This window comes from Schistocerca gregaria, chromosome 1, assembly GCF_023897955.1.
Source record: "Schistocerca gregaria isolate iqSchGreg1 chromosome 1, iqSchGreg1.2, whole genome shotgun sequence".
In the NCBI taxonomy this organism is placed as follows: domain Eukaryota; kingdom Metazoa; phylum Arthropoda; class Insecta; order Orthoptera; family Acrididae; genus Schistocerca; species Schistocerca gregaria.
In genome coordinates, this window is record NC_064920.1 from 366,201,595 (window position 1) to 366,226,770 (window position 25,176).

Consider the following 25,176-nt stretch of genomic DNA (forward strand, 5'->3'; position numbering starts at 1 on the left):
AGGCGAAATACCCTCAGACTTCAGGAAGAATATAATAGCTCCAATCCCAAAGAAAGCAGGTTTTGACAGGTGTGAAAATTACTGAACTATCCATTTAATAAGTCACAGCTGTAAAATACTAACACAAATACTTTACAGACGAATGGAAAAATTGGTAGAAGCTGACCTCGGGGAAGACCATTTTGGATTCCGTAGAAATGTTGGAACACATGAGGCAATACTGACCCTACAAATTACCTTAGAAGATATATTAAGGAATGGCAAATCTACATTTCTAGCATTTGTAGATGCAGAGAAAGCTTTTGACAATGATGACTTGAGTACACTCTTTTAAATTCTGAAGGAAGCAGAGTGAAATACAGGGAATGTAAGGCTATTTACAATTTGTACAGAAACCAGATGGCAGTTACAAGGGTTGAGGAGCATGAAGTAGAAGCAGTGTTTGGGAAGGGAGTGAGAAAGGGTTGTAGCCAATCCCCAATGTTATCCAATCAGTATATTCAACAAGCAGTAAAGGAAACAAAAGAAAAATTTGGAGTAAGAATTAAAATCCATAGAGAAGAAATAAAAATTTTGAGGTTTGCCGATGACATTGAAATTCTGTCAGAGACAGCAAAAGGACCTGGAAGAGCAGTTGAATGGAATGGAAAGTGTCTAGAAAGGAGGATATAAGATGAACACCAACAAAAGCAAAATGGGTATAATGAAATGTAATCAAATTAAATCAGATGATGTTGAGGGAATTAGTTTAGGAAATGAGGCACAAAGTAGTTGCTCAGTTTTGCCATGTAGGGAGCAAAATAGCTCATGATGGTCGAAGTGGAGAGGAGATAAAATGTAGACTGGCTATGGCAAGAAAAGCATTTCTGAAGAAGAGAAATTTGTTCACATTGAGTATAGATTTAAGTGTCAGGAAGTCTTTTCTAAAAGTATATGTATGGAGTGTAGCTTGACTAGAATAAGGGTTCCGTTGATAGGATATGTTCTGAGGGATCAAGGGATAACCTTGGGTATTGAAGGGCAGCATGGAGGATAAAAATCATAGAGGGAGACCAAGAGATGAATACACTAAGCAAATTCAGAAGGATGTAAGTTGCAATAGTAACTTGGAGATGAAGAAATTTGCACAGGATAGAATAGCATGGAGAGCTGACCTGCATCAAACCAGTCTCTGGAATGAAGACAACAACAACAACAACAACAACAACAACAACAACAACAACTACTACTACTACTACTACTTAATTTTTGATGTTCTTCAACACCACAATATTTCAAATTCTTCAGTTTCTTCTTTTCCATATATTATTACTTCAGAAACAGCATTGGGACACACCATCAATTCAAATTTTGCTACTGTATTTTCTCAGGGACACGGTAGATGGAGGAAACAAGAATACAGAAGATATTCTGGACAAATTCAACTTGCAGTATAGCACAGAAGACATTGCAGTTGTTAAGTATGTCTGTGAAGTTGTATCAAACAGATCAGCTCTTCTGGTCTCAATTTGTAAGTACATAGTCTCAGTTTCTTTAATTAGAAGGAAATGAAGCAAGAGATAATAAAATAAGAATGTAATATTGTAAGTTATCAAAATATGTTGATGGACTTCAGAAACTAAAAATGGGAACTGCAGGTGAATGATGCAAAGTGTACTGATTCTAAATTAGCAGTAATAAAATCCACAAATCTGGTAATTATCATAATTTCATTTTGATTGAGACTTTACCAAAGATTTTACTGGAACAATAGTTTTAAATTTATTTCAATATTTATGGTGCAGAATCTCACACCAAAAACCTACAATGTGAAAACCATCCCCCAATAAAAACTTCGAATTAAAATAAACAAGAGTGTAAATTATAAATAAAACACACATTCAAAACATAGTTTTATGCACAAGTAAACCTCCTTTGATGGCTATTTCATAAGCATGCAGTCAGTTGAGTTATTATTTCTGTGTTTCAAACCTAAAAACCCTTAAACGTATACTGCAGTTGAAAATTGTCTTCTAGAAGTTAGACGAGTGAGAGAAATATACATACAAGAAAAAACAAGTTTTGCATCATTCCAGTTCCCACAGCTCCTGAAGATAGACATTGACTGGATATTGTATCAAAGACACAGTTCCTTTGACTCTTCAGAGATATCACTAAACCTACCCAAAGATGTAAACAACCACGCATGAGCAGTGCCTAATAGACGGAGGGGGTCCGACAGCTGATCAGTTCCAGTCACTCCACCAGGAAGGAGGTACATGGCTCGTACTGTCTGTAGTTCAACCATGTCTGGATTGTCAATATTGCAGTTCAGTCATGATCACATTGTTACTTTGTGCCACGGAGGGCTCTTAACAAGGGAACTGTCCAGGCATTTCAGAGTGAACCAAAGCGATGTTGTTCTGATAGGGAGGAGATACAGAGAGGTAGGAACTGTTGATGACATGCCTTGCTCAGGCCGCCCAAGGGCTACTACTGCAGTGGATAACCATTACCTATGGATTAGGGGTTGGAGGAATCCTGAAAGCAACATCACCATGTTGAATAATGCTTTTCATGCAGTCACGGGATGTCATGTTAAAACTCAAACTGTGTGCCATAGGCTGCATGATGTGCAATGTCACTCCTGATGTCTATGGTGAGGTCCACCCTTGCAACCACCACACCATGCACCGCAGTACAGACGTGCCCAGCAACATGCTGAATGGACCGCTCAGGACTGGCATCACGTTCTCTTCACCAATGAGTGTTGCATATGCCTTCAACCAGACAATTGTCAGAGACATGTTTGGAGGCAACCCGGTCAGGCTGAATGCGTTAGACACATTGTCCAGAGAGTGCAGCAAGGTGGAGGTTCCCTGCTGTTTTTGGGGTGGCATTATGTGAGGCTGACATATGCCCCTGGTGGTCATGAAAGGTGCCGTAATGGCTGTTTGATACGTGAATGCCATCCTCCGACTGATAGTGCAACTGTATCGGCAGCATATTGGCAAAGCATTTGTCTTCATGGACGCCCCCATCATGCACATCTTGTGAATGACTTCCTTCAGGATAATGACATCACTCGACTAGAGTGGCCAACATGTTCTTCAGACATGAACCCTATCGAACATGCCTGGGATAGACTGAAATAGGCTGTCTATGGACGACGTGACCCACCAACCACTCTGAGAGATATACGCCGAATCGCTGTTGAGGAGTGGGACAGTCTAGACCAACAGTGCCTTGATGAACTTGTGGATAGTATGCCAAGATGAATACAGGCAAGCATCAATGCAAGAGGATGTGCTACTGGGTATTAGTGATACAGGTGTATACAGCAATCTGGACCACCACCTCTGAAGGTCTTGCTGTATGGTGATAAACAAGCAATGTGTTTCATGAACAATGAAAAGTGTAGAAATGACATTTATGTTGATATGTATTACAATTTTCTTAACAGGTTCTGGATCTATCGGAACTGAGGTGATGCAAAACTTTTTTTTATGTGTGTATTATTACAAAGGATACTAGGAAACTTTTTTACAACAGTACTATTTATTTTACTACTTAAAAAAATGATTGCTTCAATCTTTCAGTATCACAAATAAGATATGTTCCCACTTCCCACTCTTGTTTCTGCCAAAGGTACTTCTGCCATCTGGATGTAGTAATTATCCCATTCCATCCAAAGAGCTCTTCATTCAATAGTGGCTACATATGCATGGTGGTCCATTGACAGTGACTGGGCCAAATATCTCATGAAATTAGCATCAAACAAGAAAATAAGAACAAAAATCTGTTCCATCATGACATGGGAGAACAGATGGCGCTATGGACGGCCCACTACATGGTGCTGACATATTTCAAAATGATAGAAACTGCATTTTTTAAATAGGTACTTCCATTTTTTATTACATTTTTGCGCAGAATGGAAATAAATAGGAATGTTTGATTTGGAACATTTGTTTCGCATTGTGATGAATAATGCTGTAATATCCCACCACTTATTATATGCCTCACCCATTTAGATGAACAGTTGATAACAATGTGGTTTTTTAAATTAAAACCCAAAAGTAGTTATGTATGGACTTTATTTCTGTTGTTCCAATGTGATACATTAACTTTCGTGACCTTATCATAAATTATGTGAATGCATGCTGTTACTGTGTGAGCAACTGTAATAACCTCATTAATGTAATAAATGCTCAAAATGATGTCCTTCAGCTTCAGTGCTTTTGGCAGTACGCATAACGAAATTCCTCTCAACAGCGAGTAGGTCGCCTTCAGTCATTGTTGTACATGCATTGACAATATGCTGACGCATGTTTTTAGGCATTGTCGGTGGATCACAATAACAAATATCTTTCAATTTTCCCCTCAGAAAGAAGTTCAGATATGTATGGTCCAGTGAATGTGCAGGCCATGGTATGAAGCTGCTATGACAAATCCTCCTGTTATTAAAATTTCTATTTAATACCACTACAACTGTATGTGTGCTATGTGCTGGACATCAGTGTTGTTGGAAGTACATTGCCATTCTGTCATGAAGTGAAACATCTTGTAGTAAAATTAGTAAAACATTAATTAAAAAAAATCAGCATACATTGCACCATTTAGATTGCCATCGATAAAATAAGGGCCATAATTCCACACCATACATTAACCCACCGGGGTCTCTGATGTTCCACTTGTTGCAGCCATTATCGATTTTCCATTGCCCAATGCAGCATATTATGCTGGTTTACATTACCTCTGTTTGTCAATGATGCTTCATTACTAAATAGAACTCTTGAAAACAACCTGTTATCGTCTCATAATTTATTTTGTGACGTTTAAAATCATCAGCATGCAATTACAGGTGAATAGTAATATGGTAAGAATAAAATGTATAATTATGCAGATTTATCAAAAGTGACATTTTTGAAATTTCCAATTCCCGCTCAGTTTGTCTGCTACTGATGTGTAGATAAGCCTCAACTGTAGCTAAAACATTTATTTGGGCAACTTCATTTGTTGCAGTTCTTGATTGCGTCTTCTTCTTCGTCTGAACACTTCTGGTATCTTTAAATATGTTAACTATCTGACAGAAGGTACAGACACTTGGATGCTGTCTGTCAAGATAACGATCAACATACATAGCACAAGTTTGTTGGGCATTTTGATCGCAATAGCCATAAATGAACACCATATATTTTCTGCGACTGTTAAACATTCCATTTTAACAAGATCATGTCTTCCACATAATTATTATGACAAAAAAAGAAAAAAGAAAAAGAAAACTCAGTCCATGGCTTGTGGTCGTGCGGTAGCGTTCTCGGGTTCCCGGGTTCAATTCCCGGCAGGGTCAGGGATTTTCTCTGCCTCATGATGACTGGGTGTTGTGTAATGTCCTTAGTTTAGTTAGGTTTAAGTAGTTCTAAGTACTAGGGGACTGATGACCATAGATGTTAAGTCCCATAGTGCTCAGAGCCATTTGAACAAAAACACTCAGTTTCTATCAATTTGATCTATGGCAACGGCATCTAGTGGGCCATCCAATGCGCCAACTGTTTTCCCCCATCACACTCGAACAGATTTGTTTGTTTATGCTAATTTTGTGAGATATTTGGCAAGGTTACTATCAATGGACCACCCTGTATAAACAAGAACTTGAACTTTGGAGCTCATCTTTTGTATCTGCAGTCTTCTTCAGTCCATATGGCAACATTTTCTGATGTAGCTGTGTGGATTTGTTGGCTTTAAGGAATAGTTTATAAGCTGAGCTCTGTACTCACATTCTTATTTATGTGCATATCTGTTGCTCAGTATACCCAGTGTCTGTCTCTGAGCATAACAACACAGGGGTTGATGCAGAAGTGTACACTTATATTCACATCCAGCTATCAAGATCTAGGTTTTCTGCCTTTTTTTTACTGATGGTGACTCGATAATAATTGGGGAATAGAACCTCTTGAGGAGAATCAAGAACTTGTCATGCAAGTCAATCTACAGGAAGCAGGAAGCCCAAAAACTCATAGAGGCATGCAGGAGGATAACTCAAAGCATATGGCTGTTGCACGCAGCTGTCCACTGAGCACAGGTCAGCAATAGTTGGACTTCCATAAGCACTGGCTGCCCTGCGTACTGCTGCCCACAGGTAAAGACCTTTGTCAGCAAGTCTGCTGATACTATGCAGTATGTGCTCTCTCCATGGCACATTTCAATACTGTAACACTGTGCTATCCATGCCAGCTTGTCTACCTACATTGCAGTGTTTGCTGGTGGGGATACTGAATCTCCCCCCCCCCCCCCCCCCCCAGAACTGTAGACGCCATTGGATAACCTAACAGAAGATCAACCAGTGGAGGAGGCAACAGTGATGCTACTTGCTCCACAGGAAGAGCAGAAGGAGAAAGAGGCTGACGTTACATGGTGACCACTGCCTACAGCAGAGGCAAGGCCACCTCATCAATGAGAGGGAGAGGATGCAGAGGAGGTGGAAGAGGAGGATGGATCAAAATCCATTGACTCCATATTGGCAGGACCAGATGAGAACCTCACTGCAACTGAGGCACATGTGACAGGACGGCAGAGGGCACAAGGTTGCAAAAACGAAGCAGCATGCTGCTGCAAGTGGGGATCTGTATCCAGATCAACGCCTTGACTAACTCTGCCATCCTGCTTAACTGAAGACTGTGGCAGTGACATCCTAACAGGGCATAAGCATAACTGATTTGCATGGCAGGTCAACTGCTCCTTACCAACATCCACCACAAACAATTTCCATCCCTGCTGGTGGCTGGAGGACTGAGCCCAAACGGCAGCCTTGGGATGAAATTGTGGTGGGCCACAGTAATCTCTAGCATGTGCGGCCAGCGTCCAAACAAAAATTCTGTAGTACTGGACCTGTTGACTGACATTGCCCAGTACATAGCCATGAAAAATGACAATGCCTTGTCACAAGGAGAGGTAGACACTGACTTCCTCATATGGATTTTTAAGGTACACATGAAGTGCTCCATCTCTGAGTTAGAAGCTAGGTGAAATGGGCAGCAGTTGGATGCTGGATACTGTTATGAATGTGAAAGCCTCCCATGACACAAATTTCCTACTGTTATCAGACATATGGGTTTTGGGATTACCTCTCAATGCCAAAAATGGACAACTTATGAACAATGACAACTGACAATGTGTGGGACAGCTTGGCTGCATACAGGAAACTGTACAAACATCAACCACATGCTGTCCAAATAAGAAGCCAAAACCAACATGCACCCTGTCCCAAGAGTGCTCAGAGACTGGCCAAGTAGAAAACCAGCATGGTGGTGCAGACTGGTTCTGTGCACAGGTCCCATGAACCGACACCAGATGTTCGATGTCACGATCGGTTGCTGGCTAGAAGACATGACAGTACACCAACGCCTTCATGTGAGCCATACTCCAGTGCAATGTCTGCAGCAACTGGAGTATGTGGAGGCACAATGCAGGGCAAACAACCATCCAACCATTGCTCCTACTTGACAAGCATGAGGACCCCCCTGGACAATGCTGAGGTGATCACATAGGAGAAAAAAAAACAAAAGTATGCTACTCTGGATCTGCACCCAAAGAGACATGCTCCAGCTAACACATCTGGGGCACCAAAATTATTTTCTGGAAAAGCAGGTTAGTGTCTGTTGCCTCTAGTGCCGTTAACAGAAAATCCAACAGGATTTAGTGCAATGCATCATCCAATGTGAACCTGAGAATCGGGCCCCATTGGTAGCTGCAAGAGTGCATCAGCATTGGCATTCTGGACAGTGGATCAGCAAAGAATATCATAACAATAGTTACTGAGAAAGAGTGACTACTGCTGAAATGGGTGGGCAGTCCTGTCAGACAGCTTAGAACGGTGGTCAAATAAGGAAACAGCCATGTGGCTGATGATGAGGAAGAATCTCGCCCCTACAAGAAAATGTGAAAGTTTTTAGCCACAAAAATAATGGCTGGCATTATCTTTTCCACCTGTTATTAATTACACTGAGCTGTGAAAAGGGTGTCTGGTGCATAATCAATGGGCTGTTCTGGGGCATCTTGCTTCCAATGGGACAGGACTGCACCAGTCCTACACTGTGATGCACCACAGGACAGGATTAAAGGTTTACTCAGTGTAAAAGAAGACAGATATTGAGCAGAATATGAACACTGCTTCAGAGGCTGAAAAGCCTGTTGACAATCTACAGACCAGAAAAACTTAATGCCCTTCTAGTAAATCCAGTAAAGAAGATGGAAGATGTGCATGGCCCAGCAAATGAACTGAGCACAATATGAAATCTAACCCAAAAAAGACAGGAACTCCTTCATGTTCTTGAATTCTGGCAGGTTGACAGTGACCCTGATGAGGCTGTCTGTTGGAAAGAGGCCATCTTTGCTAAACACATGTCCCAAAATAATGCTTTTCCAGCCTGCAATGAAGACCACTCTCCAGGAGGGATTGGAAAAGTGACTAAAGGTTTCGCAAATGTTCTTCTGGTAGGACCTGTTACCCAACATCACCAAAACAATTGGCGCAACAGCAAATGTCCAAAATCAACTGTTCCAAGTGCTGTTGATAAATTTGCAGCATGGACAAGATTCTGAAAGTCGAGTTATTAAACTGGTAAAGTCCAAAGGGGGTATTGAGGACCAAGAAAGTCCGTGAAACAGTGTCCAATCATAACAGCAAGTAGGCATCACTCAAGTCACTGCACAAAAAATACTGGCTCTGAACAATTTTTCCAACAATCTATTGGTTGCAAAATTGAATAAGAATCCATGACACATTGTGCACTGGCCATCTGTTTAAAATTGGTGCAAATGTGCGTAGCACTGTTGGGCTTTTGAATCTCTACTACAGGTGCTGCCCACTCACTCGATAGAGTAGGAGAAATGATGCCTTGATCCTGCCAACACTGCAACTTGGCGTTTACCTTGTCATGCATGGTGAAGGAAATGGGGCAGGGATGACAAAAAATGGCTTAAGACAAACATGTGCCTCAAATTTTTCAGCCCAATCCATTGTATTCTGACACAACTGGCTGTATGACCACAGTAAGGAGACTAACTCATGAAAAGAAACAGATTGAGTCATTAAATGCATTTCGTCAGGCATCTGGTAGCCTAGATCAGAAAAGGAATCAAGGCTAAAGACATTTTGCATCACCAATGAATGGACCATTAACAATGTAAGTTAACATTCCTCATTTACATAATGTGTGGAGACAAAGAATTGCTACTACAAAAAATGCACTGTTTACTAACCTGACATAGCAGCTGATGAAATTCCAGGTCACACTGGAGCTTGTATGTATCTAAATTAACGAGGCTTATAGTTGCTCTTTGGCAAATTGAAATTTGACTGGCCACACACTCCACAAAAAAGTCAGAAAAATACAGTGGTGTGACTCATGCGTGGCGAGATGACGCCAGAGCCCAGTGAAAACACAGGAGCATCAAACGCCTGACACATGGCTCAGGAATGTCACAAACAGTTGTCAAATGGCCTCTTTGATAGCACACCCCACACATGGCATCCATGTGTAGGGAATCTTGATAAACATGCAGTGAAGGACAACAGGGATGAGCAGGAGACAACGTTGAAGATCCAGAAACCACAGAGGGTGGGGAATAAGACACTGTGAACAACATAAACCTGCCATGCTTGGCACAGGCAGAGACAGGCAGTGTCGCATTGCCATTGTGCCCAAATTGTCAGCAACATCAACACATTGTGACTGGGTGCAGGTATCCATGAGGCCTCAGGACATGTTTAACATGAACACCTAATTGAGCCACCTGCCAATTATCAGAAAGCATGTCTCCTGCTGCTACCATCAACTCATGTGAGCAACATCAGCTAATGAAGATTCAAACAAGGTCACTCACTAGTCTGAACCTCAAGATCAGGCACTGTTGGAACACTCAAACCAACACTTGCTCAAGAGGCCTTGTGGATTGGCAATCAAGACTGCATACAACTGCCCAGGGTGCTTGTGGTGCAGGTTAAATTGCAACTGTGCCACTACTGCATCAGGAAGTGACAAAGATCATCATAGGGGAGTCTCTCTGGCTCAGTGGAGTACTTCAAAATTTGAACAACTTCATATCAACATGCACTGCTGGACAACAAGGCAACCTTATTGGCTGGATCAATGATACACCTTACCTGGTAGTGCAGCAAGAACTGGCACATGTAATTCTCTCATATTTCCATAGATTCATCAGAACCAGCAAACAGTCTCAAGGGCAGAGAAGAAAAGTTCTCAGCAGGTGCCTGACCCGTGCCTGCCAGGGCAAGGATGCAAAGTAACTTTGTATTCTCATTCATCTGTGCCTGTATCTGCTCCTGCTGCTCTTCCTTCTGTAGGCGCAACTTTTCCTGACAGCACTGCAGAAACACCACATCCATGGTGGACCAAATTACAAAAGGGAAACAAAAAATAGGGGTTCCACTACACTTCTAAAGTCAGCTCATCTGCCTCCAACGCAATGCCTGCTGGTGGGGATACAAAGTGTATTTGAAAAGAACACAACTGGATTCCTTGCCTGTTCTTGGCACATGTAAGCTTGTAATCCATCACCAATCACTTCAGTGCCAACAGGTTTTCAACCCTAATTTTTCATTCAGGACACTTTGTGAATACAAGTAGATGATAGGAACGGGAGGGGTAGAAATTCTGTATAGCAGCAAATATGCAAATCTCACAGTCTTTGATCGCCTTTTAATGTAAAGTGAGTGGCTAAATGTTGTTATCAGAAAGGCAAGAATGATTATGAAATGACTACAAAAGCAGGAATAAAGAGGAAGAAGAAAAAGTATAAAAAGAAAAGTTATGGGAGGTACATAGGCAGCACTTTCAGAGCTGAAACTCAAAATGAAATGTGGCAGTTGCTATACTTTCATCCGTTTTCTCAAGTTTCTGATTACACTTAGATTGTCTGTCACTATTCAGGTTTTTAAATCTTTTTTAGATGCAACTGTAGGTATGGAGCCACTATCAGTATGAGTTAACCAGTGTACAAATCGTCCAGTAGGTACAAATTTTTTGATCTTATTCAATCTGCACGTTATGATAATAGATGCACACATCTCTGCATGTGCACACATTTGTGTGTGTGTGTGTGTGTGTGTGTGAGAGAGAGAGAGAGAGAGAGAGAGAGAGAGAGAGAGAGAGAGAGAGAGAGAGAGAGAGAGAGAGAGAGAGAGAGTGGGGGGGGGGGGGGGGGGAGATTAATTTAGTTGGAACACTATTAAGCTAATGTACATGTAAAGTGACTGTAAGTCGGCAATACTAATTTTATGTATAAATGTTTCAAAGGTTTATCAAGACTCCTCATAAGAATGGACAGACCAGATACAACTATTGCAGTAGATGGATCTCTGTTTAAACACCACCCTAGGCTGAAAACATGGATGAACAAATACATTCAGCTGTTAGCACCTGGCAAAAAGGTATGTTCTGTTTTGCTTACTGTTATTACAGTTATCACCATCATCATCATCATCTTCTTCTTCTTCTTCTTCTGTATACCTAAATTGCTGACGTGGTTCAGAGTGCATGAGCCAAGCTGCAGGTTGCCTACCTATCGGATTCCAGCTGCAATGAATGTATCATGTTCATACACTCCTGGAAATTGAAATAAGAACACCATGAATTCATTGTCCCAGGAAGGGGAAACTTTATTGACACATTCCTGGGGTCAGATACATCACATGATCACACTGACAGAACCATAGACACAGGCAACAGAGCATGCACAATGTCGGCACTAGTACAGTGTATATCCACCTTTCGCAGCAATGCAGGCTGCTATTCTCCCATGGAGACGATCGTAGAGATGCTGGATGTAGTCCTGTGGAACGGCTTGCCATGCCATTTCCACCTGGTGCCTCAGTTGGACCAGCGTTCGTGCTGGACGTGCAGACCGCGTGAGACGACGCTTCATCCAGTCCCAAACATGCTCAATGGGGGACAGATCCGGAGATCTTGCTGGCCAGGGTAGTTGACTTACACCTTCTAGAGCACGTTGGGTGGCAGGGGATACATGCGGACGTGCATTGTCCTGTTGGAACAGCAAGTTCCCTTGCTGTTCTAGGAATGGTAGAACGATGGGTTCGATGACGGTTTGGATGTACCGTGCACTATTCAGTGTCCCCTCGACGATCACCAGAGGTGTACGGCCAGTGTAGGAGATCGCTCCCCACACCATGATGCCATGTGTTGGCCCTATGTGCCTCGGTCGTATGCAGTCCTGATTGTGGCACTCACCTCCACGGCGCCAAACACGCATACGACCATCATTGGCACCAAGGCAGAAGCAACTCTCATCGCTGAAGACGACACGTCTCCATTCCTCACTCCATTCACGCCTGTCGCGACACCACTGGAGGCGGGCTGCACGATGTTGGGGCATGAGCGGAAGACGGCCTAACGGTGTGCGGGACCGTAGCCCAGCTTCATGGAGACGGTTGCGAATGGTCCTCGCCGATACCCCAGGAGCAACAGTGTCCCTAATTTGCTGGGAAGTGTCGGTGCGGTCCCCTACGGCACTGCGTAGGTTCCTACGGTTTTGGCGTGCATCCGTGCGTCCCTGCGGTCCGGTCCCAGGTCGACGGGCACGTGCACCTTCCGCCGACCACTGGCGACAACATCGATGTACTGTGGAGACCTCACGTCCCACGTGTTGAGCAATTCGGCGGTACGTCCACCCGGCCTCCTGCATGCCCACTATACGCCCTCGCACAAAGTCCTTCAACTGCACATACGGTTCACGTCCACGCTGTCGCGGCATGCTACCAGTGTTAAAGACTGCGATGGAGCTCCGTATGCCACGGCAAACTGGCTGACACTGACGGCGGTGGTGCACAAATGCTGTGCAGCTAGCGCCATTCGACGGCCAACACCGTGGTTCCTGGTGTGCCCGCTGTGCCGTGCGTGTGATCGTTGCTTGTACAGCCCTCTCGCAGTGTCCGGAGCAAGTATGGTGGGTCTGACACACCGGTGTCAATGTGTTCTTTTTTCCATTTCGAGGAGTGTATAATTATAAATCAAATTTAAAATTACATCATAATCTATTCACTAATAAGTTTAATGTTATGTTAACACAATAAGACATGTATTACAGTTAGAAAATATGTCTGTGTCTTGAGGCAGCACTACTCCTGGTGCACAAGTTATCCGGACTATTGTTAATCAATATTTGAGAATGAGGGCACTTAGTGACTTTGAAACAACTTTATGCAAAATTTGAAATCTTTACAAAAAATTTTCTCAGCTGACATCCTCCACAAAATGATGAAAGCAAAGAAATTGCTTAGTACATTTCTGCTGTTCATGCAATAATACTTCAGCATCTGGCATGACACTTTAATTTATTGCTTTTTTGCTATTACCTTTATTTGTTACCTGATTTGCAGACAATATCCACATATGTCACTGGCTGTATCTGCAAACTTATTTCATTGTACAATACACAGTTCAGGAGATGTGACATCATAAACACTGGGTGCATGGAAAACTAGCTTTTGCTTAAAACAGAGTACAAATTACACATATTCAATCAGTCTGAGTTTGATAATGAGAGCACTTAGTGATAACCAATAAAGTTAAACATAATTTCAAGCATTTTCTAAACTTTCTCTCACTTACATGTTTAACATCAAATATTTAACACATTAACTCGTACGTAAAATAATTAGCCTTTGATTCTGTTTCATACATGGAAGTTTGATCCTTTATAGAATCTGGGGTGCAAAGGTTTACTGATTTTTAGCATCGTTGTTCATTATTGTTATAAATATATGCTTGTAAGTCTTTGTTTATAACAAAGACATGAAGGAGGCAGAAGAGTCATTGTTCAGACAATGTCATAAGAATTTCATCATCACACAATGCAGAAGGGCCTAGGGATCTAATGTTTGTTCCTTTCACACAGACAAGAGTCCTTCAAAAAAGTGAAACATTTGAAATATGAATATTTTCTTAGTGTTTGCAGTTTGTATGACAGACCTTTGCATTTGTCCACAGTTCCGCCTGCTTCTTGCTGAAGATGGCAGCGGTAAAGGTGCTGGAATAGTGGCCGCAATTGCTCTTCGGTTGAAAGAGAGGTTTCAAGAAACGTGACTAAAGTCAGATCCAACTGAAATGAGCAAATACTGAATAATGTACACCAAAATATATTTTGAGAAGGGCCAGCAGGCTTGCTTCACTATATGCAGTAATGAAAAAGAAAAAAATACAGAATGTAGTGAGCAGTGGTTGACTCATTATTAACAATGATATTTCACAACACTATGAAGATGCTACTGAACTCTTGGAAGCAAGCTGACCACAAATTTCAGAATGTCAATGAAGTTACTTTTCAGGAACTTTGAATAACTGTGATAAAATGGCCTTTCAAATACATGTTGTGAAACAATGTTAATCTTGTATGACAAGCCTATTTATACTCAAGTGATTTTGTTACATTTTTCAATAAAATGGGATATTGTAATTTTACAAACTGATGTGGAACTTCTATCAAAATGATAATTTAGGACCATATGGTTCCCATAAATTAGTTTGTAAGACAGTTTTTTCCAGATTCAGAGAACAACATAGTAACAAACATTTGAACATAGTATAATGTATATAATACAGTAATGTTACTTAACATACACAACTACAGAGAGAAAATTGTAAATGTTGCCTTTTGTGCAGTTTATGTCAGAATCTCAAAATTTCTGTTCCTATAAAGATTTTGTGTAATAAAAAAACGTTCACCAAGATTCCATAAATGATATGTCCACTGTTTCAAGCATTCTGACAATTAGTCAAGTATGACTAATTTCATACATAGTGTACTCTTGTGAATACATAGGATTGTATATTTGGAAGAACTCCAGTGTGCAGGGATGTACAAGTGTAGAGATGGTATATTTGGAGCAAGTGTCTTTTGTACAGTTTTGAATAGAGGTCATTTATGGAAAGCCATTATCAAGTGGAGATCTGTATTTGATTTGGCCTAGTGAACTGCTTCAAATGCACAGTGACGTAGTTCACTACACTGAATTAATTTTGTGTCATCATTTGGTACCAGCCTTTAGTGATACTGAAATCAGTTGTAGTTTCCCAAGAAATATACTGCATATGGTGCTTTCACATGCATCATTAGTCCTTTATAGTTGCAGATTAATGCTGATTACATTTTGCCAGTTTAGCCAAAATAAAATGGTAGTGGAGTTTTAGATGAAGGTTTACTCACTGGCAAAAATGTTAACCTCTTAATAACCATATATCTATTGTTTTCACATTGAAGATTCAGCCTCACTCAACAGTTGGATTGATTTAAGAATACTTATTCAAATCCACATCCAGTAAATGATAAGGTAAGAAACAAGCTGTTAAACTACAGTCCCCAGACAGATTTAAAAGAAAAGTGTGAAACCTGTATGAGGACAGCAGAATAACTGTTTGAATTATAAATTCTAATTTCCTACCAAGTTAAAGAAACAGATTTCCCCTTTTCACTGTAGTTGTGCTCACATAATGCAACATATAGGTAATTCACTGAATGTGGGTATAACAATAGTGAGATTTAAAATTTTGATCAGATTTGTTAGTAAGTAAAATGGGTTAAGACACCAGTACGATAGTGAGAGAGGATGAGTGATTACTTCCTGTGAGTATAACATTGTCACTGTCTTTGGTCAATTTTAATAGGTCTTGTTCAATCTGTTTGTTCTTCTTCACCACTATAAGGTGAAATAGGGATATATGCTGATGAACAAAAACATTATGACCACTCCCCACATCTGCTGGAATTGTGGCAATAAGGGAAGTGTATAAGCAGAGCAGATATAAATTTGGAAATATTCTAGTGGCGATAAAAGTAAAAAATGAGGAAATTAACTTACAAAAGTGACTCTGACAAAGGGTTGATACATGTGGTCCAGCACCTGGTGACAAATACCATAGAAATAATGAAGCTGGTTGGTTACTTGCATGCCGCTGTTGTGAGCATCAATGGAAAGTAGTTGAAGGATGGTGAAACCATGAAAAGGTGACAATGTACTGGATTCTCACACCTCATTCCTGAAAGGCCAGGTCATAGGCTTGCTCATTCCGCAAAACAGGATATATGGTGATCTTTGGCAGATCAGATGATAGAGTGCAATCGTGATGTAGGCACAAGTGTTTTTTAGCACATGTTGCAGCACACGAAACTGAGCAGAGGGCTCTGCAGCAGATAACGCCTGTGTGTTCTCATATTCAACGAACATCCTTAACTTTGAGTGCAGTGGGCTTGAGGCTACAGAAATCAGACTGTGGAGAATGGAAAATTGGCAACTGGTCAGATGGATGACGTCTCTTGCCACACCAGGTTGATTTTCATGTCCTGATAAGCTATCAGGCCAATGGCCCCTCAAAACACACAATGTACCACTGCCATAGGCTGGTGGTGGCAGTATTATGCTTCATTTGAGATTCACCTGGGCTTCCATGGGACCTGTAGTGTCAATTGAAGGCACAATCATAGCTACATACTATGTGAACATTACTGCAGAGCACCTTCATCCCTCCATGTCTGTTGTTGTCCCCTGATGGTGGTGGCATATTTGAGCAGGATAACAGTCTAAGTCACAAAGCCAAAATCATGCTGCAGTGGTTTGAGGTAAATGATAATGTCTTGGCCACCAAATTAACCTGATATGAACCAAACTGAACACACCTCAGATTCTATCGAGCACCTGTTTTACACCCACAAACCACCACCCTTAAATTATGTGAACTACATGACATGTTTATAAACATTATGCTGCACACATAACACATTTCAGCTGTATTTCATTTTTTATGCCTTATAGCCACTGGAAGGATTTTCAGTTGTTGCTTTCTTTCTTTTTTTGGTCACATATTCTGTAAGTTCATTATCCAATTTACGTAAACATTAACTGAGATCTTATGTGTCCTACTATTTAAGTACCAGTATCCTACTGTTTAAGTACCAGTATCCATTGTTGAAACCAAACTAGGATGTAGGACCAGTGAGGAATGAGATTCATCAGCTACTGTGAAATTATTTTTTATTTTGATCTTTCCCTCATTACAGAGGCTTATCTGCAGCATAATGATTTACTCAGAAATTACTATACAAAGAATAAATGTTCTTAAACTATATTTTCAAAATATTCCTCCAGGTGTTTTGATCTTGTGTATCCTCTTCCTCTGTGCCCATTCTTCTGATTGTGTGCTATACATTTTGGAGCCAGGTGGTCACACGTCTTCCTCTTCCTCTTCTCCCCACCAGTATCAGTTCCGGTATTCTTGCTTCCTCCATTCATCGTACATACCCATACCACTGTAATTTCTTCCTATCCATTACATCATATATCTTTTCTTTTATTTCCATTCTCCTTACTATTTTGGTGTTCCTTATCTTTTATTTCCTGGAGATTCTTGCTGTTCTTCTCCAGAAGTCCATCTCTAGAGCTTGTAATTTATTAGTGTGCTTCAGGTTAATTGTCCAGGTCTCCATTCCATATAGAACCACACTTTCTAATATGGATCTGTATATTAATTTTTTAGTTCTGCCCATTACATTCCTGCTCCATAAGACTGAGTTAAGCATCCCAGTGACCTTCCATCTGCTCCTAATTCTTTTATTGATTTCTGACTCTGATTTTCCTTTGATTTCTAAAGTGGATCCCAAATAACAGAAAGTGTTTAACTTTTTGATTTTCTCTCCTTCAATGTATATTTCATTTGATACATTAGTCAAATGTTCTGTTTTTTTGTAATTAATCTTCAAACCCCAAGTTTTGTATGCTACTGCTCATTGATTGCACATACAGTTAGCATCCTCCCCATCTTATGCTACGACTACTTGATCATAAGCAAACAATAAATGAAGTACGTAAATTCCATCTCTTATTTCTAATCCCATACTATTACATTTATGAGACCATGTTCTAAGACTAATATTTATATAGGCTTTAAATAATGATGGTGACATGGAACAGCTCTGTAAAAGGCCTTTTTTGCTTGCTCTAAATTTCTATGTAAGTTTATTACCAACTTTCAATTGGCAAATGTTATCTTTATACATATGTTGTATTATTTCAATCAAGGAAGGGTTTATGTTCACCATATGCAGTGCTCTCCAAAGTAATTTTTTTGGAAGAGTATCATACGCTTTTTCTAGATCTATAAAGATTAATCCTATATTTTTTGATGTTTTCCCTATGTTTCTCCAAAATCTGTCGTAATGTGAAAATATGGTCTCCCAGCCATGAAACCACATTTCTTTTTGGGTTCTAAATCTTTTTTCCATTTTGTTTTCAATCACTTTCGAAAAAAATTCTCATTAAAGTGTTTGTAACACAAATTCATTGATAGTTTGAACAAATTTTGCGAGCTCCTTTCTTAAATATGGTATTAATGTAACTTTGCTTCATCTCATTGGGTATTGAATATTCATGTATAATTTTGTTGAAGAGCTGTGTTATCAGTTTCACAATTTTGTCACCACCATATTTCAGACACTCCAGATTGATATTGCCTGGTCCTAGTGATTTACCATCCTTTCCTGTTCTCAATGTCTGAAGTACTTCACTTTCTAAAATCTGGATCTCGTCCTCTTAATGTCCATTTTCTTCCACTGTTCCTTCTTCTAGATATTCTTCTCTGTCCTCATTTAATAATTTTTGGAAATACTTTTGTAAATTCCTTTTGTGTTATCAGTTGGAAATTGTTGTTGTTGTGGTCTTCAGTCCTGAGACTGGTTTGATGCAGCTCTCCATGCTACTCTATCCTGTGCAAGCTTCTTCATCTCCCAGTACCTACTGCAACCTACATCCTTCTGAATCTGCTTGGCGTATTCATCTCTTGGTCTCCCTCTATGATTTTTATCCCCCACGCTGCCCTCCAATACTAAATTGGTGATCCCTTGATGCCTCAGAACATGTCCTACCAACCGATCCCTTCTTCTAGTCAAGTTGTGCCACAAACTTCTCTTCTCCCCAGTCCTCTTCAACACTTCCTCATTAGTTATGTGATCTACCCAACTAATCTTCAGCATTCTTCTGTAGCACCACATTTTGAAAGCTTCTATTTTCTTCTCGTCTAAACTATTTATCATCCATGTTTCACTTCCATACATGGCTACACTCCATACAAATACTTTCAGAAACGACTTCCTGACACTTAAATCTATACTCGATGTTAACAAATTTCTCTTCTTCAGAAATGCTTTCCTTCCCATTGCCAGTCTACATTTTATACCCTCTCTACTTCGACCATCATCAGTTATTTTGCTCCCCAAATAGCAAAACTCAGATACTACTTTAAGTGTCTCATTCCCTAATCTAATTCCCTCAGCATCACCCGACTTAATTCGACTACATTCCATTATCCTCATTTTGCTTTTGTTGATGTTCATCTTATATCCTCCTTTCAAGACACTATCCATTCCATTTAAATGCTCTTCCAAGTCCTTTGCTGTCTCTGACAGAATTACAATGTCATCGGTGAATCTCAAAGTTTTTATTTCTTCTCCCTGGATTTTAATACCTGCTCTGAATTTTTCTTTTGTTTCCTTCACTGCTTGCTCAATATACGGATTGAATAACATCGGGGAGATACTAAAACCCTGTCTCACTCCCTTCCCAACCACTGCTTCCCTTTCATACCCCTCAACTCTTATAACTGCTATTTGGTTTCTATACAAATTGTATATAGCCTTTCGCTCCCTGTATTTTACCCCTGCCACCTTCAGAATTTGATAGAGTATTCCAGTCAACATTGTCAAAAGCTTTCTCTAAGTCTACAAATACTACAAACATAGGTTTGCCTTTCCTTAATCTAGCTTCTAAGATAAGTCGTAGGGTCAGTCTTGCCTCACATGTTCCAATATTTCTACGGAATCCAAACTGATCTTCCCCGAGGTCGGCTTCTACTAGTTTTTCCATTCGTCTATAAAGAATTCGTGTAAGTATTTTGCAGCTGTGGCTTATTAAACTGATTGTTCGGTAATTTTCACATTTGTCAACACCTGCTTTCATTGGGATTGGAATTATTATATTCTTCTTGAAGTCTGAGGGCATTTCGCCTGTTTCATATATCTTGCTCACCAGATGGTAGAATTTTGACAGGACTGGCTTCCCCAAGGCCGTCAGTAGTTCCAATGGAATGTTGTCTGCTCCGGGGGCCTTGTTTCGACTCAGGTCTTTCAGTGCTCTGTCAAACTCTTCACGCAGTATTGTATCTCCCATTTCATCTTCATCTTCATCCTCTTCCATTTCCATAATATTGTCCTCAAGTACATCGCCCTTGTATAGACCCTCTATATACTCCTTCCACCTTTCTGCTTTCCCTTCTTTGCTTAGAACTGGGTTTCCATCTGGCCTCTTGATGTTCATACAAGTGGTTCTCTTATCTCCAAAGGTCTCTTTAATTTTCCTGTAGGCAGTATCTATCTTACCCCTAGTGAGATAAGCCTCTACATCCTTACATTTGTCCTCTAGCCATCCCTGCTTAGCCATTTTGCACTTCCTGTCGATCTCATTTTTGAGACATTTGTATTCCTTTTTGCCTGCTTCATTTACTGCATTTTTATATTTTCTCCTTTCATCAATTAAATTCAATATTTCTTCTGTTACCCAAGGATTTCTACTAGCCCTTGTCTTTTTCCCTACTTGATCCTCTGCTGCCTTCACTACTTCATCCCTCAAAGCTACCCATTCTTCTTCTACTGTATTTCTTTCCCCCATTCCTGCCATTTGTTCCCTTATGCTCTCTCTGAAACTCTGAAAAACCTCTGGTTTAGTCAGTTTATCCAGGTCCCATCTCCTTAAATTCTCACCTTTTTGCAGTTTCTTCAGTTTTAATCTACAGTTCATAACCAATATGTTGTGGTCAGTCCACATCTGTCCCTGGAAATGTTTTACAATTTAAAACCTAGTTCCTAAATCTCTGTCTTACCATTATATAATCTATCTGAAACCTGTCAGTATCTCCAGGATTCTTCCATGTATACAACCTTCTTTTATGATTCTTGAACCAAGTGTTAGCTATGAGAGTTATACTCTGTGCAAAAATTCTAGCAGGTGGCTTCCTCTTTCATTTCTTACCCCAAATCCATAATCACCTACTATGTTTCCTTCTCTCCCTTTTCCTACTACCGAATTCCAGTCACCCATGACTATTAAATTTTCGTCTCCCTTCACTACCTGAATAATTTCTTTTATCTCATCATACATTGCATCAATTTCTTCATCATCTGCAGAGCTAGTTGACATATAAACTTGTACTACTGTAGTAGGTGTGAGCTTCATGTCTATCTTGGCCACAATAATGTGTTCACTATGCTGTTTGTAGTAGCTTACCCACTTTCCTATTTTCTTATTCATTATTAAACCTACTCCTGCATTACCCCTATTTGACTTTGTATTTATAAACCTGTATTCTCCTGAGCAAAAGTCTTGTTCCTCCTGCCACCGAACTTCACTAATTCCCACTATATCTAACTTTAACCTATCCATTTCCCTTTTTAAATTTTCTAACGTACCTGTCCGATTAATGGATCTGACATTCCGTGCTCCAATCCGTATAACGCCACTTTTCTTTCTTCTGATAACGACGTCCTCTTGAGTAGTCCCTGCCTGGAGATCCGAATGGGGGACTATTTTACCTCTGGAATATTTTACCCAAGAGGACGCCATCATCATTAACTATACAGTAAAGCTGCATGCCCTAGGGAAAAATTACGGCTGTAGTTTCCCCTTGCTTTCAACCGTTAGCAGTACCAGCACAGCAAGGCTGTTTTGGTTAGTGTTACAAGGCCAGATCAGTCAATCATCCAGACTGTTGTCCCTGCGACTACTGAAAAGGCTGCTGCCCCTCTTCAGGAACCATATGTTTGTCTGGCCTCTCAACGGATACCCCTCCGTTGTGGTTGCACCTACGGTACAGCTATTTGTATCGCTGAGGCACGCAAGCCTCCCCACCAACGGCAAGGTCCATGTTTCATTGGGGGGAGTTGGAGATTAGTTTTGCTTTTTGTATCCTATGGAAGCCCTTTTAATTCTGACCATGCTTCTTTTGCTCTCCCAAATCCTAATTTGCTATTAACCTTGGCATGTGGTCTTTTCCGTGCATCATTGTTTTCCATCCTTATTTTTTTCATCACTTCATTCTTTTTTTCCTTGTATATTGATCTTGTTTCTTCTGATTTATCATTCACCCACTGAAGGAACACATTTCGTTTTTCTCTAACGAGGACCTCTATATCTTCTGACCACCACTCTGCAACATGGTTGTGGTTGCTATCTTTTTTACCCAACACCTCTGTTGCTATGATTTTCACATTAGTTTATATATAGTCATATATTTCCTCTGTACTTCCTTCAAATGATTCAACCAGTTTCCTCTCCATCCTTGCCCCAAAGACTGTTCTGATACTTTCGTCTTGTAGGCTGTCAATTTTAAAATGTAAATTTTCATCTTTCTCAGTCTGGTCCATTTTATTTATGTTACTTGTATCATTCCTTTCATTCTTCCAGGGCCAAAAAGATTTCATTTTTACTAGGTAGCGGTCTGATCCATACGGGCTCCTCTGTAAGATCTGACATCTGCTGTCTTGAAACTACTTGTTTGCCTAATGATAATATAATTTAGTGTGCTGTTGCCAAGTATATTTATGAATGTCCTTGTTTTTGAAAAATGTGTTGGTAATTTTTAGATAAAATTGTTCACAAATTGCAATCAATTGTTCCCCATTGTCATTATATTCTTCCTCTTCATGCCCTCCTACTATTCTACAGGATTCTCTAATTCCTACTCTTCCATTCGTGTCTCCCATGATAATCAGTTCCTTTCTTCTTGAGATTTTTTCAATAGTCTCCCTGAAGGTGGCCCAGAATGTATCTTTCTCCTTATCTTTTGTGTCATTCGTGGGTGCACATACGCCAGTAATCACAACTTCCCTAGCAAATAATGTCGTTTCAACAGTTATAATACATTGATTGACGAATGTCCAATTTGTGATTCCTTTTTTTCCATGATTTCTTTATCATAATGGAGACTCCTGCTTTGGCTCTTACTGCTTTAGATACCCCACTCCAGAAATGTGCATAATTATCCAGTTCTTCTTCTCCTTGGCCTTGGCCTTTCTCCTTTGTTTCAGAGAGTACGACAGTATCCATGTTGAACATGTCCAGTTCTGCAGGTAGTAAATTTATTTTAGTGGAAATACCTTGCACATTCCACCACCCAAAAATCATTTTCCATGTCTCATTGCCAGTTTGTTGACCAAAGTTCCAATTTTTCCAAGGCATATTATTATTATTTCTTTTAATTGCATTATTAGGTTTTTATGTGAGTGAGGAGCTGGCCCACAGCACAACCCCAAACCCAGAGGACCCGGTAATTTTTACTCAAGGTTTTCTTCCTTTAGTCTCTGATAAGAAAATATCACAGCCCAAGACAATAGTTGCTAGTTTTGGTCCACCCCGGGTATTTTATTTCCCCAGTACCCACCATATCTGGTGAACATTCCCCTATCTGTCACCTGGGGAGGTGCCCGATGGGAGACCAGCAAACTCCACATGGGTTATTATTTCCTTACCATAATCTACAGAGAGCTAAATACTCAGACATGATCAAACATATTGTAAGACTGGCAAAAAGTGAATTTAAAACTTCTTAGTGGTATAATTAATCATTAATGTAGGCGTTCTTGCAGTATCATGCTCTCATTAAACTCACTAGCTGACAACACACTTCTAAAAGCATGTGTTGACTATTTTTGGGTTCATGTATGTCTGACTATTAAAGACCCCTTTTCTCAGTAACATGTAGACTAATGCAATCAAAAGATACAGCTATTTATGTTATATATTTTGATACTCCGAAACTCACTCATCAAGACATTGTTAAATTGTGTGTCAACAAAAATATATTTTTGCCATCACAACATATGTTGCATTCATCACCTATCAAAAACATAATATTCACAGATTGCTGAATGCAAAAATGAAATGTAAACTGAATCTTATGTATCTTCATATACAAATTGAAGTCCTCTGCTCGCTCCTTTTGTATGTCCTGGCTCGTCTGAGAAACTGCTGTAGAAGCTTTGATATGGTCTTGGAATTTTCAGGACCAATATCTTGCCATTACCTATATCGAAAACTGCCAAAACTCACTGAGATTCTTGATTCCCATAGGTGTGTGTAATTATGTCTACAGAGAACTCTAAGTTCACAAGTTCTACCTGCACTTAGCCAATTTTTATCACTATTCTTGGACACAAGACAGCTAAAAGTTCAACAGTATCATAGATTATGGTCTCAAATCATAGTTCTGAAGCCCTGAGGAGGATGCTGTGCTTTGACATGTACGTTGGTTAATAAAGCTGTTCTAAAGACATCAGACAGATTTTGAAAGAAACTGTGTAGAAAACAACATGCCAACATTTGTGGATGCCTGTAGTCAATGTTCTCCTGCTTTGCACCTTACAGAGTACAATCAAAGATTTAGCATTAAATCAGAAATGAACTAGTAAGATTTCTACTGGAAATTATGATAAAATCCACAATGACAGATAATTCACCAGCACGAGTGGCTGGCATTGTCAAAGCTTCAGTCTCAATTGCTGATGGCAGACTGGATTCTAGCCTGCAGCCAGAATTACATGTACCTGTCATGTCAACACTTGAGGGCTTTATCCCAGTCATTTTCACTGTGATTCTCCTCTTGCTACCTGCAATGGTCATTTGTTGCAGCATGAGATTCTGAGACCCATTTAGCTTGAAGCTTTCCTCTTTCTTGTTGAACCTATTGTCATGTTTGTGAATTCGTATCACTTCCCTGAACAAGTGAGCTTGTAGCTACTCTCCACAACAAGAACTTCTGTATCTGTAGATTTGATAGTGTAGATGGCCTCATCAGTGGATTTTCTGTCATGAATGATTTCTCAAACTGTCCCAGCCTGCAGTGCCATTTATGTTCTGCGATCAGGATGTTCGGTCATCTAGTCATTACCACATATAACTTTCCACATGCAGAGGTAATGCAATATATTCCCAACATTGCAAGTGGGTCAATTTTGTCCTTTGTGATCTGAGACACTGTCCGATCTTCTTGGGTGGTTTGTAAATCACCTTTACACAGTGATTGTATACCATACAGCTGATTCTGTCCGTCACCCTGGGGATAT

General features: G+C 40.2%; 1 protein-coding gene across 1 annotated transcript in view; it reads left to right on the forward strand.

Annotated features, from left to right (window-relative positions):
- The window catches only part of LOC126346878 (hexokinase-1-like), a 246,353-nt gene extending 231,607 nt beyond the window's left edge, over positions 1 to 14,746 (forward strand). The window contains exons 9-11 of the mRNA XM_050002225.1: positions 1,371 to 1,510; positions 11,298 to 11,431; positions 14,007 to 14,746. Of these exons, the coding sequence (XP_049858182.1) occupies positions 1,371 to 1,510; positions 11,298 to 11,431; positions 14,007 to 14,102 (370 nt within the window). The 3' untranslated portion in view covers positions 14,103 to 14,746. The remainder of the gene's footprint in view (positions 1 to 1,370; positions 1,511 to 11,297; positions 11,432 to 14,006) is intronic.
- Positions 14,747 to 25,176: the final 10,430 nt, after the last annotated feature.